Below are 15,668 nucleotides of genomic sequence, written 5' to 3' on the forward strand. Positions count from 1 at the left end.
CCTGGATGTTCTGTTTACTGCCAACCATACCAGGTATTCCTTTTCCTAAATCACAGTCTGAGCTACAGCCTCATCTTGTGCTGTTGCATTTTTTTTTAAGGATCTGTTTTTTTCTCTAAGTGGGTTATAGGCTCCATGGGGAAATAGAACTCATTTTTCTGTTTCCTTATACTACCTTATATAAATTTAGTAAGTAGATGCACAATTTGTTGTTGACTAAAGTAGCCAGGTTTGTTTCCTAAGAGGCACATTGTAGTTCTCTGGCTAGAAGGACATTGTAGGTCAGCCAGCAGTTGGCACCAGTCCTGTGCCCACAGATAGAACAGTAATTGGTTAAATTACATTTTCTTTCTTTTTCTCAGTCCTTGGATATCTGGAGTATTAACACAGAGATTAAATGTTCGGCTTACTTATGGAAATAGCCTCTTTTGCAATAAGGAGGGAGACATGTATATGACAAAGCTGCTAACAGCAGTTTTGGTGGGGGTGGGGGTCATTCTAGTGGCCTCCACCAGGTGCTCAAAATGTTTTATTGAATAAAAGAGGGAAGTAAAGGTGGGTATTGGTTCAAGTTCCAAAATGACTTTTTTGTTTTGTTTTGTTTTGTTTTGTTTAGGGCCACTCCCGAGGCATATGGAGGTTCCCAAGCTAGGGGTTGAATCAGAGCTACAGCTGCTGACCTACACCACAGCCACAGCCACACCAGATCTGAGCCAGTCTGTGACCTAAACCACAGCTCGGGGCAATGTCTGATCCTTAACCCACTGAGTGAGATCAGGGATCAAACCCGCATCTTCATGGATACTAGTCAGGTTCATTACCGCTAAGCCACAACAGGAACTCCCCAAAATGACATTTTTAAAAGAAGAAAAAAATAATAGTTAAAGCCATGAGTTTGATAGGAAATAATAATATCTTACCCTCATGTGGTAAAACATTTTGAAGAGTTTAAAAGCATCACCCCTGGTTCTGTAACTTGCTTCCTATGTGATACTGGGCAATGCCATATACTGAATATTGAGACTGATTTTCCTTATCTGTAAAATAAAGGTAACACAAAATGTATGCAAACGCTTAATAAATGGTCATAGTTTTGCCTTTGTAAGTAAGCAAAGCCTACATAATACATAGCAGAAACTTAAGGCCCTTCAGAAGAAGATTCCAGATGAAATATTATATCCTGGAGTTCCCATTGTGGCTCAGCGGTAACAAACCCATTTAGGATCCATGAGGACAAGGGTTCAGTCCCTGTCCTTGCTCAATGGGTTGAGGATCTGGCATTGCCAAGAGTTGTGGTGCATGTCACAGAGGCGGTTTGGATCTGGTTTTGCTGTGGCTGAGGCATAGGCCAGCAGCTGCAGTTCTGATTCCACCCCTAGGCTGGGAACTTGCATATACCACAGGTGCGGCCCTAAAAGGACAGAAAAAATGTGTGTGTGTGTGTGTGTGTGTCCTGGAATTGGAATACTCATAAAATATCATTAACACAAAATTCTACATGGTTGTTAATTTCTAAATGTTCACATTGATAATTTCCCTCTGGGAGCATATCTAACTGTAAAAATAAGATTGTTCCAGGGATACTTACCATCCAATTACAAAAAAGTTTCACCTTATCTCAAGAATGATTAAGTGCAGGGAAAAATATTTTTCTTTAAAATTTATTACCTCCTCCTGCTGCTTTTCCATGAAAATGAAAATCCTATATGTATTATATAATCAGTCCCTGGGCACACAAAACATTTTTCCTTTTGGAACCTGACACGTGGTGGGAGAAATTTAAAATGGTAACAAGTCAAAAGAAAAAGACAAACAATTTTTTTCAGGTTTCCTACTTAAAGCATCTTCCCCTTTGCTTCTTGGAAGGCTTCATGCACACCAGTGACATTTAGCTACTTCTGCCCTCTTTTTAAAACACACCCACCTGCATGTACACACACGCCCATGAAAGACTACAGTAATGGCAGAACTCAGAATAAATATCCCAGTATTATATTCCTAAGAAAAATTGCCCTTCTTAATGTAGGAAGCTCTCAAGTCCTGAGAGCAAGCCACCTCAACATTCTTCCTTTTTGTTTTTGTGCTCCTAAATTAAAATGCATGTTTTAATTGCTGCAACTCTAATTTGTTCAGAAATGGTATAATTATGAGGCGTGATGAAGAGAGAATGTGCATCATCCTTTTATTATCTTCCTCGGTTTTTGTTTTAACCTTTTGTCTCAACCTTGGCTAGAATCTAAAGAGTATAGTTTCTGATAGCTAAAGAAATGACACCTAACCACTGCTTTTTCAGTTTCTAGTGAACAGAACCAGAGAGCTTCCTAGCACCAAAGCTAGTTGGTTTTTTTGTTTGGTTGGGTTTTTTTTGTTGTTGTTGTTGCTTTTTTTTTGTTTGTTCGTCTTTTTAGGCCTACATGTGCAGCATATGGAAATTCCCAGGCTAGGGGTCAAATTGGAGCTGCAGCCACAGCAACACCAGATCTGAGCCATGTCTGTGACCTACACCACAGCTCATGGCAAGGCCAATCCCTTAACCCATTGAGCAAGGCCAGGGATCCTACACACATCCTCGTGGATCCTGATCGGGCTCATTACCACTGAGCCACGATGGGAACTCCCAAAGCTAGTTGTAATGTGGAATAAATAGATGTTGAAATAGTGATGTTAGGATGGCTTTAAAATTGGGAGGTTTTTTTTTGGAGTTCCCGTCCTGGCTCAGTGGTTAACGATTCTGATTAGGAACCATGAGGTTTTGGGTTCAATCCCTCGCCTTGCTCAGTGGGTTAAGGATCCCACGTTGCTGTGAGCTGTGGTGTAGGTTGCAGATGCAGCTCAGATCTGGCGTGGCTATGGCTGTGGCATAGGCTGGCGGCTATGGCTCTGATTAGACCCCTAGCCTGGGAACCTCCATATGCCATGGGAGCAGCCCTAGAAAAGGCAAAAAGACAAAAATAAAAATAAAATTGGGAGATTTTTCTCTGAGCCACTGGTTTAAGAAATTGTATTAGTTCCAATAGACTGATAAGTAGGTCTTCCCCAACGTTTTATTTTAAAAATTTTCAAACGTACAGAAAAGTTGAAAGAACTTGCCATGAACACTGGTATGTATACCTGTCACTCAGACTCTACCATTAACTTTTAATCTACCTGCTTTATCACATGGATAGTTTTTTTTTTTTTTTTTTAAGACCTCACTTTTTCCTTTTAGGAATCCTTAAACACACCCAAAAGAGAGAATTAATTAGTACTTTCCTTACCTGAAAAAAAAATACTATAATCATTCCAACCTTAAGCCACAAGATAGAAAAATGATATCTGAGTCTATTATGAATAACTGATTGAAAATAAGAAACATGGTTCCCTAGACCTGAGCAGTCTGTCTGTTGTAAAGTAATGAAATCAGGACATTATATTATATTTTATTTTGTTATGATGATTTGAGTTTATTACTATGCCTGTGAATTTCCTCTTAAAGAACCACTTTCTTAAGTCTCAACAAGTCATTCTTTTTTCTTCTTTAGAAACGGCCATCTTTCAAGCAGATCATTTCAATTCTGGAGTCCATGTCGAATGACACGAACCTTCCTGACCAGTGTAACTCATTCCTGCACAACAAGGCAGAGTGGAGGTAGGCGACGTCACACCCGAGTCACATTTTTTTTGCTTTAAGGGATGGTGACTAGCTTCAGCCAGGAAGCGAACCTGAGAGCTTGATGACAATCCTAATTCCTTTGAAATTGAGGCTTTTTGTGTGTGTGTTTTATGTTATTTTTGGAGCTCTGAAAAGCCCTCCGTCTCATATGTAAGCAAAGAATTTTCCTCTGAGCTTGTTGCCTCATCATATGTCTAAGTATTTAGAAAGCACAGCGAAACCATATCTTCTGAGACAAAAGACAGTTACCAGACATGTCTCTGTATATACTCCGTGTTAGGAAACGCTGGCCTCTGTCCAGTAAGAAATAAAAATACTGTCTGCTTGGAACCATGCAGAGCACTCTATCTGTTGGTAGAAGAGGTAGGGAAATTGTAAAAACACTTTTCAAAGAAAACTTTCGGTGGTGTCAATCCTATTAAATTTTGTTGCATGTAAACAAACTTGGTAATGAGAGAATTGTATTGTGTGAGTGGAAGCAGTAAGGCCGGGGTGAGACATTCAAGCCAGGTCACATGATGCACGAATATAAATAGCATGTTTGGGAGCTGACATTATTCCTCCCTGACTCAGCAGAGATTTAAGTAACCCATCTCTGCTCCTGAGAGCTGTGGCAGCAACGTGACCCCTGACGCCACCTGCCGATACCAAAGGAATACTGCAGGCACTTACAATGACGGAATCGATTATGCATTTCTTCGGGCTTTCTGTTTAATTGATGTTTGACGGTAACCTTCTTTATGTTTCATTCTTTGGAAATCTCGATCTAGGACCAGTGAGTTAAAAGAAGTTTTATTTAGTGACATAAAAGTAATACTCTGTGTTCAAGTCTGTAATAATTTGTGCTGGGGTAGAATAATCAACCCAACAAAACATGTAAGTAATATTTGTTTCCTACAGTAAGAGATCAGCACAAATCTAATCAGATTGCTCCCCTTTTAAATCCATGTAAGGGGCTCCTAGTAATCTAGGACAAATGCCAAAATACTTGCGAGTCATGACACCGTCTGTGCTCTGGCCTCAGCAGCCTTATCTTCAGAGCATCATTCTACCCCTTCATTTTTGACTTTGGTTCCTCAATGTCAAAATGACGCATATTTCTCCCTCGTTCAGAGTCCTTGCAAATGCAGTTTCTCCTGTTTAAATTTCATCCCCTTTCAGCGGCACACCAGCCCTGATGTCCACACCCAACTTGGCTCCTACGTGTCATTCAGATAGCAGCTGAAGAAGGCACTCCTTCAAGGAGATGCTTTCTGACCCTAGACCAGATGTGGTTCTGTTCTGTGTACCCTGAGAACATCTCCTTCTGCCGCAGTCAGAATCAATAAGTAATTCTTCAGTTTGTTGTTTAACCTGTGTCCCACTGGCTGAAATGTAAGAGGGTCACATCATCTCCTTGGTTCATCATCTGCAGTGTGTCCTAAACAGAGTAGTTGCTCAATAAATATTTGGGGAAGGAAATTCCATGGTGGTGAGAATATTAAAAGACATCACAGCGTGTTACACAGGAGAATATAAATATGTGAGTTGTTTGCTTTGACAAATGTGCTTCTTACATTCATTCATTCAGATATTAATTACACCTCTGCTGGGGAAAGATGCCCCTTAGGTATTGAGCTGTGGTGATGAGCGGAACAGTCCCAGTGCATGTGGAGTGTCCACTATTAGATTACTGAATACAGGTATACAAGTGACTCTTTCATTACTGTGTTGATAAGCATTGTGACAGGAGTACTGGGCGTCTGAGAGTATATAACCATGAAATCTAATCTAGTCTGAGGATTTAATAAAAGGATTTCCCTGAGGAACTGCTGTTTCATCTGTTAGCCAAAGGATGAGGAGGATTTTAATAGTACTGTTAATACTCATGAGATAGGGAGTCTTAAAATATGTCAACGAAATCAGAAAATAGGGGGAAAGGTGCTAAGTTTTCTCCATAAAATGTGGAAACTCCCTAAGGCCAAAAGCCATACCCACCATAAGTAAATTCCCAAAACTATGCCGTCCTATTATAACTTTTTCTCCTAGATGATAAATCAGCTGTTCTCAGAGTTTGGTCTCAGGACTTCATTATGCTCAGAAAAATGATGGAGGACTCCAGAGGGTTTTTGCTTAAAGGACTTACGTTTGTCAGTATTTCCCACATTCATAATTAGAACTGAGGAAAAAAATTAAATATATACTTATAGATTCATTTAAAAACAATAGTAAATCCTGCTTCTGCATTCAGCCTATGGTGCTGTCACATGTCATGGAGCCCGAGGAAAGTCTTACAAGTGTACTTGTAAGAGAAAGAATGGAAAAGGTAAATCAAGTCTTAATGTCATTCTGAAAACTGGTTTATCCCTTCCAATCCTTTGAAAAGCTCTCGTGAGTCCCCATGAAAACCACCGTAATAGGAGTTCCCGTCGTGACACAGTGGTTAACGAATCCAACTAGGAACCATGAGGTTGCGGGTTCGATCCCTGGCCTTGCTCAGTGGGTTCAGGATCCGGGTGTTGCCGTGAGCTGTGATGCAGGTCGCAGATGCGGCTCGGATCCCGCATTGCTGTGGCTCTGGCGTAGGCTGGTGGCTACAGTTCCGATTAGACCCCTAGCCTGGGAATCTCCATATGCTGCAGGAGCGGCCCAAGAAATAGCAAAAAGACCAAAAAAGAAAAAAAAAAAAAAGAAAAAAAACCACCATGATAGTGCTTATGTCTTTAAAAAAAAGAAAAACATTGTAACTAAAATATCATACTAAAGGGCATGAAATGACATTTTACAAAAGGAAAAATTGAATGACCAATAAACGTGTGAAAAATATTCAGCCTCATTTAGCAATCAAATAAAAGAGAGCATAATTTATCATCAAGATTGGCAAAAACTTAGGAGTTCCTGCCGTGGCTCAGCGGTTAGCAAACCCAACTAGCATCCATGAGGACTCGGGTTGGATCCCTGGCCTCCATCAGTGGGTTAAGGATCTGCCATTGCTGTGAGCTGTGGTGTAGGTCACAGAACCAGCTCAGATCCGGCGTTGCTGTGGCTGTGGTGTAGGCCGGCGGCTAAAGCTCCAATTGAATCCATAGCCTGGGAACCTTCACATGTCACAGGTGCGGCCCTAAAAAAAAAAAAAAGATTGGCAAAAATTTATATTATGAAAATATTCAGTGTCATAAGTGTTCTCACACTTTGCTGGTGGGAAAATACTACCTTTCTGGAGGACAGTTTGGCCGTATAGATCAGAGACCTCTATCACTACCGTTTTATTTCTAAGAAAATAAATGGGAAGGTTGCACAAGGGTATATGGGCATTTATTTGTTTATCACAGCATCATTGGACTTGTAAAACAAGTAAAATAAAAGATTTATTTTCATTTTATGTAGTTTTTATGGTTTTAAAAAAAATTATGATGCCTCCAAACACAGAAAAGTACGGAGCCTGTCATGATAATACAGATTGGAAATGAGTTTAAAATGAGGGCTACAGTCCAGTATGTTTAGATTGATTCCATTTTTTTGATAAAATAAACACCTATTTATGTGTGAATGTATGCATACCTAGAGAAAAGTATCCAGGTCTGTGTTCAGTTGGGTAATGAGATCATAGGAGAGTGTTTTCTGTGTGGACGTCTTCATTTTCTACAGTAAACCTGCATTAGTTGCAAAACAATTTTTTCAATGCTTCAAGCTGAAAAGATGAGGGAAATAAAATTGGTCATACATTAAGGTATTTTAGTAAAAGGCAAAAACTGCCTACGGGGCTTCCTCATTGATTCTCTCTCAGGAACTAGTTAATCCGGAGCGCTGGAGAGAAAATGCATATCTTTATCTGAACCATTAAAGCACAGTTTGAGAAGGAGCAGAGCTATTTTAACTAAACTTGGCAATTGATTAAAAACATAGAGAATAGGGAGTTCCCCTTGTGGCACAGCATTAATGAACCTGACTAGTATCCCTAAGGATGTGGATTTGATCCTTGGCCTCGCTCAGTGGGTTAAGGATCCTGAGGTGTTGTGAGCTGTGCTGTAGGTCGCAAACCCAGCTCAGATCCCGCGTTGCTGTGGCTGTGCTGTAGGCTGGTAGCTACAGCTCTGATTAGACCCCTAGCCTGGGAACCTCCATGTGCCCCAGGTACAGTCCTAAAAAGCAAAAAAAAAAAAACCAAAAAATCAAAAAACCCACCATAGGGAATTATTATGATATCAATGACAGCAATAATAACGAACACAGCTGTCATTTATCACATTCTTACCCAGATTCTTGTACTTTCTTTGGATTATCTCTTTTAATCCACCTCGCATCCCTGACTTAGACCTCAGATACAGAAACCAAGACTGTGGACAGGTTGGACCACCTGCCCAAGATAGAGCCAGGACTGGAACCCAGGTGGCCTGATCCCTCAGGCCTGTGCTGGCACACTCGCTGTTCGGAGCTGTCCCTGGACTTGGGCCAGTGTCATGCCGCCTGTTCGTTAGCACGCAGCGTTCACGTGACCAGATTCCCTTCTAGCAAAGAGAGGTATTACAGGCCTGATGGTTTTAGGTATGGCTATCCCACTCAACATGCCATGTGCCAGAAAGAAGTAAATATTTGTCAGGCCATCTGGATATTTCAAAGGACAACACATTCGGTCCTCCACTTTTCCCCCGACTTTTATCTGGTGTCTGAAATCGGGTGTTTAGGGTCCAAAGTGTGTGTAGGAAGCTGGTGTCTCAGTGAAGTCGGCCTCCAGTCCTGCTCTGGCATTTCTGGCAGATGCTTGTTTGCTGGCGGAGTTTCCTCTCCATATAAACCAGATGGAACGTCGAGTCTTAGAAAATTACATGATTATTCTGAGACCCCCTTTTAAAACTAGGTTATTACAGATCCCATAAACTTGGTCCTTTTCTTTGACCTAATAAATAATAGGAAGGAAAACTGAGCGTCAGACCTTTCCTGGCTTATCACATCTTTAGCTTGTTTCTCTTCCTATTGCCTTACTAGCAATAGTGGCCCCGAGTGTTGCGAATAGAAAATGCGTGGTCCTCTTGTTGTCAGTTGTCAGTTCTCATTGCCCCCTGCAACTGTCTGCAGACCTGTGGTCCCTGCGCTGAGGAAGCCCTGTGGCGCTTTGATAGAGCATCCAGGCCTCTCTCTGTTGGTTGTGTTCTTTCTGGGTGATCAAAATACTCTCACTGTGGCATATGTCCTTAAAAACAAAACACAAATTTTTAAAAAATTAATCTTTGCAATGTGAGTTTTAACACAGATCATTTAATGTGTAACACTGAATTTGACACACATATGATCTGTTTCTCATGTACTGAATGTGATACAGCTGTTCTTATGAATTGATCTTTTATTCCAGAGTAAGTTTCCATCGAATAAAAGAGGAGAAATATAGTTCATGCCTGTTTTTGACATATGGAAAATTGAAACAGGTTGAAGTCAACCTTGGTTGGATTTGGCTTAAGAGAAAAACCGTAATTTTCATCAGCTAAAACACTTAAACTATATTTTTAGAACAGGAACGTTATATAAGTGCAGCAGCCAGTTCATTTGGTGCAAAACAATGCATCAAGAAAAACAGCAGGAACAGCCAGGGGAGCAGCTGTCTCTGTGTTGCTCTCCGGGTTTGGGGCATAGAACCTGGACCTCTGCTGTCAAGATCCCTGGGCATGGGCGAGGCGGGGGGTGGGGGGAATCGTTTTTATTCAGTGTTTGTTTTTCTGTATCACAGCCCTCAGCTTACTTAACTGTGGATCTCCTTTCCAGAAGGGCTCAAAATCAGAGTGGGCTCTCAGAGCTGGAACTTGAGACGAGTGCTTGGCTTAAGTTACAGATGAAATTGAATGTGTTGGCCATTTACTTTGATCAAAAAGAACATCAGTGAGCTCAGTCTCCCTGGCAGGAGAGTTGGGACCGGGATTGGCAAAAGCACCCCAGGCAGCAGCCCAGGCCCCTGCTGTCTCCTGCTGAGCCAGGCGGACTCTGCCGCCTCCTTTTCTCACCGCCCCCCCGCCTTCCTTTTTCTGTCTTTTTTGTCCTTTTAGGTCCGCACCCATGGCACATGGAGGTGCCCAGGCTAGTGGTCTCATCAGAGCTACAGCTGCCAGCCTGCACCATAGCCACAGCCACAGCCACGCCAGATCCAAGCCGCATCTGCCACCTACACCATAGCTCACGGCAACACCGGATCCTTAACCCACTGAACAAGGCCAGGGATCGAACCCGCAACCTCTTGGTTCCTAGTCGGACTCGTTTCCGCTGCGCCATGACAGAAAATCCTCTCACCCTCCCCTTTACTGAAGATGGCTCGTTCCTTCTTTCCTTTCTGTTAGAAAAGTTTAACTTAGGGTTTTTCACCCTGAGCTTTTCTTTCCCCCTCAATCCGCCATTTGAAAAATAAAAACAAACTTGTGTACAGGTGGGCATAATATTTTTGTCAGAAATATCAGGGGTCAAGTTTGGATTTTATGATAGTCATAATTCTGAAAGGTTGCTGACTTAGTACCTTTCTTTAGGGACTCTAGTGTGACTTATATGGCTATATAATTTTCAAATGGCACCAATCAAAGGGACAGAGGGTTGATAGCAGATGCTTTTGCACATACATTCCTGCCTCTGTTGCTCTGAGATTCTTTGCAGACAGTCAGGGAAGTGAAACGCGGGGCCTAATTCCAGATCCACCTCAGTAGCTGTTCCCTGAGTGGGGTTTTGCCAATTAACACCAGAGCCTTTTGGTTTTCATTTATTTACTTCTCATCCACAAAGGCATTGGAATAAGCTGTCCACTTATTGGGATTTTTCCCTGGACATAAAAAGGCAGACTTTGGCTGCAGAGATTCATTAACTTAGATCTGGGGGCTGCTGCCTTCTGTAGTCAAGGTCTCAGCCAGAATCGCACCGTCTGACCTGCAGGCTCCGGAAGCAGCTGTTGGCCCAGCAGTTAATCTCCAGCCCACTCCTCTCCCATCCCCGCCTTCTTCTGCATCTACCAGCCCTCTGTGCCTTCTCCGCCCTCCCGCCTCCCTCACTCTGCTCCCTCTCCCCCTCCTCTCCCCGCCTCTCTCTCTCTTTCTCTCATGACTGTTACTTTTCTCACAGAACCTCCAACTCTCAGAACGCAAATTTAGACTTAAAACCTGATGACAGCCCTGAAAGAAAAAAACTTGCTCTGAGCCATCTTACCCATTCAGTCTCTGTAAAGGACAGGTTTCTTTAACTGAACAAACCATTCGAGTGATGCGGTTGGTCAGCCCATAGAGATTCAGGAAGGAACGAACTTGCTTTTAAAACTATTAGAGATGGAATTCCCATCGTGACGCAGCGGAAACGAATCCAACTAGGAACCATGAGGTTGCGAGTTCGATGCCTGGCCTCGCTCAGTGAGTCGAGGATCCAGCATTGCCGTGAGCTGTGGTGTAGGTCCCAGACACAGCTCAGACCTAGCATTGCTGTGGCTGTGGCATAGGCCTGCAGCTGTAGCTCCGACTCGACCCCTAGCCTGGGAACCTCCACATACGGCAGGTGCAGCCCTAAAAAGCAAAATAAATAAATACAATAAAATAGAGTTAAAAAGAACTTTAGGAGTTCCCCGATGGCTCAGTGGGTTAAGGATCCCAGGTTGTCACCACTGTGGTTTAGGTCACTGCTGTGGAGGTGATTATTCGAATCAGGCAAGTTGTGAAGTCCTGTCATGAGATAACCCCCACCCCCATACAACTGAGGAAGCCAGGTCAGCTTAGTCAGTTGATTGCTTGAGTTACTCCGCCAGTGAACAAGCCAGTGTGAATTTACTAAAAGTGTGATAGTGAGCACCTAACCTGAGTGTCATTTTCCCATCTCTCTATATGAGATTAGTACCTGTTTCTAGGGGCTGTAATAAGAATAAGGTGAGATAATATAAGAGAGTCAGAGGACCACAAGCATTTATTCAATGGCTAGACCAAGACACCTACTCCATGGCTCAGGCTCCACCCAGTGGCTCTTCGCTGCTCTGTGAAAGTCTCGCCAGCTTATGTTTCCGAGCTAGAAACTATCTGTTGATTTTCAAGGATATGAAAGATCTCTTCTTCTCTGCTAGTTTAGTGTTTGGTTTCCAAGCACAGGTTTGAGCCTGTCCCTTTGGTTAAGCATTCTGATGGACCCCTAAGCATGCAACACCTCTTAAGCAAAGTTGAGAGTCTTAAACCCGTTATCCTTGTGCAGGTGCGAAATCGAAGCAACTCTTGAGAGGCTGAAGAAACTAGAACGTGACCTCAGCTTTAAAGAGCAGGAGCTCAAAGAACGAGAAAGGCGTCTGAAGATGTGGGAGCAAAAGCTGACGGAGCAGTCCAACACCCCGGTGAGTGTTCCCCGCAGGGCCCACTGATCCCCCACTTAGGAGACTGGCTGAGCATGGCAGCATGGCACGCCCTCCCCTGCCGCCTCCTCACTTCCTGCCTTGTGCCCTTACATTAAAGGGCCTGCATTGATACTCAAGTAGCGCTCGGATCTCTTTTCAATTAACTAAATGCCAGAGATTTAGAAGAAAAGCTTATCCTATTTCTGGCTCTTTCCCTGAGAACTGTTATTCTCTCAGTGTGTTTGTATATTAGAATTACAAAAATAAAATTCAGTGTACTTTCACACCATCTGTTAGATCCCCAGAGCATGTGCCTAAAAGCTGATTAACTCTTCAGACTGCATCAGAAATTAATACATGTTACACCGAGTCAGCTAGCTGTCTAAGAAAGTCATTGAAGTGTCAGAACTTAACTGAGTTTTCCTTCTAAAAGAAAGCTGACATAATGACCTAAAAATGACAAGAATTAGTCTTCCGTACTCAATTTAGGGTCATGATCATGGGCAACAAAAGATTAGAAAAAGGCTTCTCTCAGGACAGACTTCCAGTTTTTTCCAAGCCTTGTATTTGGAGTAAGATGAAAATTCTTTTTAAGGATTTTGCTATTTGTACACTTATCTTGAGCTTATATGTTGACCTGATATATTAAAGTCTAGTCAAATTTCAACATTCTTCCCTATTTTAAATGATTTATCATTTCAGGAATTAAGTATAAATTTGTCATTGGTTTTCCCAGAGATTTTAAGGGGCAGTATTTGTGCACTTAAGGATCACAAGCAATGATAAAATTAAAAGTAAATTTGTTATATAGTTTAAATTCATCTTTCATAGTTGCTATGGTGATTTTACCAAAAAAGAAAAAAAAAAAAAAACTTAAAGGCCCTTCACTTTGTGATCTTCAGAAAAACTTTCCAGAGTTCCCATTGTGGCACAGCAGAAGCAAATCCAACTAGTATCCATGAGAATGCGGGTTCCATCCCTGGCCGCACTCAGTGGGTCAGGGATCTAGCGTTGCCATGAGCTGTAGAGTAGGTCGCAGATGCGGCTCTGATCCCCGTGTTGCTTTGTCTGTGGCGTAGGCTGGTCTCTGCAGCTTCAATTCATCCCCTAGCCTGGGAACTTCCATATGCCACAGGTGCAGCCCTAAAAAAAAAAAGCAAAAAAAAAATTTTTTTTTAAACTTTCTTATTTTTACAAGTCTTAATCTTAGCCAGTGCCCAATTGCAGAGTATTTGCCAGTGTTCCAGTGTCTAAAGAATAAAAATAGTTTGTCTCCTTTTCCAATTTTTATGGAAAAGAAACCCTTTATCCTAAAAAAGAAAACACGATGAGGTTAAATATCATGTTATCAGATTTAACTTTTTCAGAAATGACTTTAATTATCCAGGGAATCCCGAAGTAAGAACAGAATTGCTATGCATAGGACTGTCATGGGACATTAAGATGGTACCACGTCTTATCAATTTAGTGAATTTAACTTGACTCTCAAGAAAGACGTGAAGGAAAGTTTCCTGTTCTGGTTGAGCTGGGACCAGCAGGCAGTCTCAGAAAGCACACCCTAAGGATCTGCAAGGGAACATAGCTTCTCCCAGAGCTGATGAGCAGCAAATATATGGCCATCTTCTGAAGTCTGAGACTTGTGGGGGTTTTTTAAGTACTCTGAAATCTTAAGCTATAAAGCACTGCATGGCTTGCCTCTTTCTAAATGTAGCATTGTGAGGAAAAACACCTTAAAGTACCCATTAGAGTATGCTTTAGAACCTTTCTTTGGTTTCCCGGCATTAGTTTTGCTGAGAAATTATGGGCTGCCTTGCACACATTACTGCTATTAGTAACCCGGTTGTATAATAAATAATGGAAAACTCAGTGCACAGTAGGCTGTATACTTGCATTTTCACTGCAAAAAAACTTTCTGTAAAGGAACTGCTCTGAGGGCTACCATCTAACAATGGACAGCAAGCAGCACGATCTCAATGAGATTTTTTTTTTTCTTAGGAAGGCTAAGTTTTCTTTCTTTACAGTACTTGCTTTTAACATCTCTTCTGCTTAGAGCCAGTATTTCTGAAGGAAAAAACTTTTGTGCTCGGGTATTTTATAAGTAGGTGTTTTCTTTTATCCTCACATCAGTTTCTAGTTGACTGTAAATGAGGTTTCTGAGAGCTGGATAAAATAAACCTTTTTAAAAGGAAGTGGGTCCGGGTTGACGTTTTCTCGATTTAGCCTCCTCTTAATTATAAAAGCTTAACATTTAAGTAACTTCATAAAAAATGATCTTACTGGATTTAGTTCCAGGAAGGACACTGTTTTCTTTCCTGAAATTAAAACAGCAGTTAAAGATATCTGGGAAGATGAATTCTCCATACAGAAATAGGAACAATGCTCAACCCCATAGCTTGATGTAAAATTTTCTTTCTTTTAAAAAATAAAAGCTTATTTGAGAGGCATTTGTTAAGATCTTAATATGAGAACCCATGAAATAATAAAAGAACCCATGAAATAATAAAATAGATAAGCAACAAAGAGACCCTGAGAGTATCTAACAAGGGAAAACAATTTGAGAGGTTGGGAAATGTGACTGCAAGGAAAATAATAGCCTGTTTCCGGTGTTAAAGGATCTAAAGCAATTTCTTTCTTCCATGTTCCTGGTGCTTTTTAGCTGACTTATATGATGTTCTTATTGAACTAATAACTGCAGAGGTCTTTTCCTAATAAAGTTAAGATAGTTAAAAAAAAAAAAAAAAAAAAAAAAAGGAGTTCCCGTCGTGGCGCAGTAGTTAACGAATCCGACTAGGAACCACAAGGTTGCGGGTTTGATCCCTGCCCTTGCTCAGTGGGTTAACATCCGGCGTTGCCGTGAGCTGTGGTGTAGGTCGCAGACGTGGCTCGGATCCCGCGTTGCTGTGCTGTGGCTCCGGCGTAGGCCGGGGGCTACAGCTCCAATTGGACCCCTAGCCTGGGAACCTCCATATGCCGTGGGAGCGGCCCAAAGAAATAGCAAAAAGACAAAACAAAAAACAAAAAACAAAAAAAAACCTCAATTCCAACTTTAATTAGGAGGAGTTCCCGTTGTGGCTCAGCGGTTAAGGAACCCAGCTAGGATCCATGAGGATGTGGGTTCAATTCCTGGCCTTGCTCAGTGGGTTAAGGATCCGGGTGTTGCTGTGAGCTGTGGTGCAGGTCGCAGATGCGGCTCAGATCCCTTATTGCTGTGACTGTGGTGTAGGCTGGTGGCTGCAGCTCTAATTGGACCTCTAGCCTGGGAATCTCCATATGCCACAGGTGGCCCTAAAAAGACAAAAAGACCAAAAAAAATAAATAAATAAAAATTAGGAAATTGACCCTAAAAAGTACTTTTACACACAGAATGTAAAGGTCATCCCTGACAATATAATAACATACTATTTGTACACTGTTTATCATAAATTTACCCTTATTTAAATGGCATCAAAACGTTAACCTGGAGTTCCCGTCGTGGCGCAGTGGTTAACGAATCCAACTAGGAACCATAAGGTTGCGGGTTCGGTCCCTGCCCTTGCTCAGTGGGTTAACGATCCGACGTTGCCATGAGCTGTGGTGTAGGTTGCAGACGCGGCTCGGATCCCGCGTTGCTGTGGCTCTGGCGTAGGCCGGTGGCTACAGCTCCGATTCAACCCCTAGCCTGGGAATCTCCATATGCCGTGGAAGTGGCCCAAAGAAATAGCAACAACA

The 15,668-nt window shown here is 42.0% G+C and overlaps 1 protein-coding gene across 13 annotated transcripts in view; it reads left to right on the top strand.

The window, feature by feature from the left end:
* Positions 1-15,668, top strand: part of MAP3K20 (mitogen-activated protein kinase kinase kinase 20) — a 204,655-nt gene that overhangs the window by 135,273 nt on the left and 53,714 nt on the right. For all 13 annotated transcript variants that reach the window (XR_014829549.1, XR_014829548.1, XR_014829554.1 and 10 more), the window contains exons 10-11: positions 3,522-3,628; positions 11,825-11,960. Coding sequence is in view for 6 of the 13 variants with exons in the window: in XM_013990583.3 (XP_013846037.2) it covers positions 3,522-3,628; positions 11,825-11,960 (243 nt within the window). In the remaining 7 variants the exon portion in view is untranslated. The remainder of the gene's footprint in view (positions 1-3,521; positions 3,629-11,824; positions 11,961-15,668) is intronic.

The sequence above is a fragment of the Sus scrofa genome, chromosome 15, assembly GCF_054392235.1.
Source record: "Sus scrofa isolate SSC_HxYL_T2T_F1_AM1 chromosome 15, Sscrofa_HxYL_maternal_Yorkshire_Landrace_v2.0, whole genome shotgun sequence".
NCBI lineage: Eukaryota > Metazoa > Chordata > Mammalia > Artiodactyla > Suidae > Sus > Sus scrofa.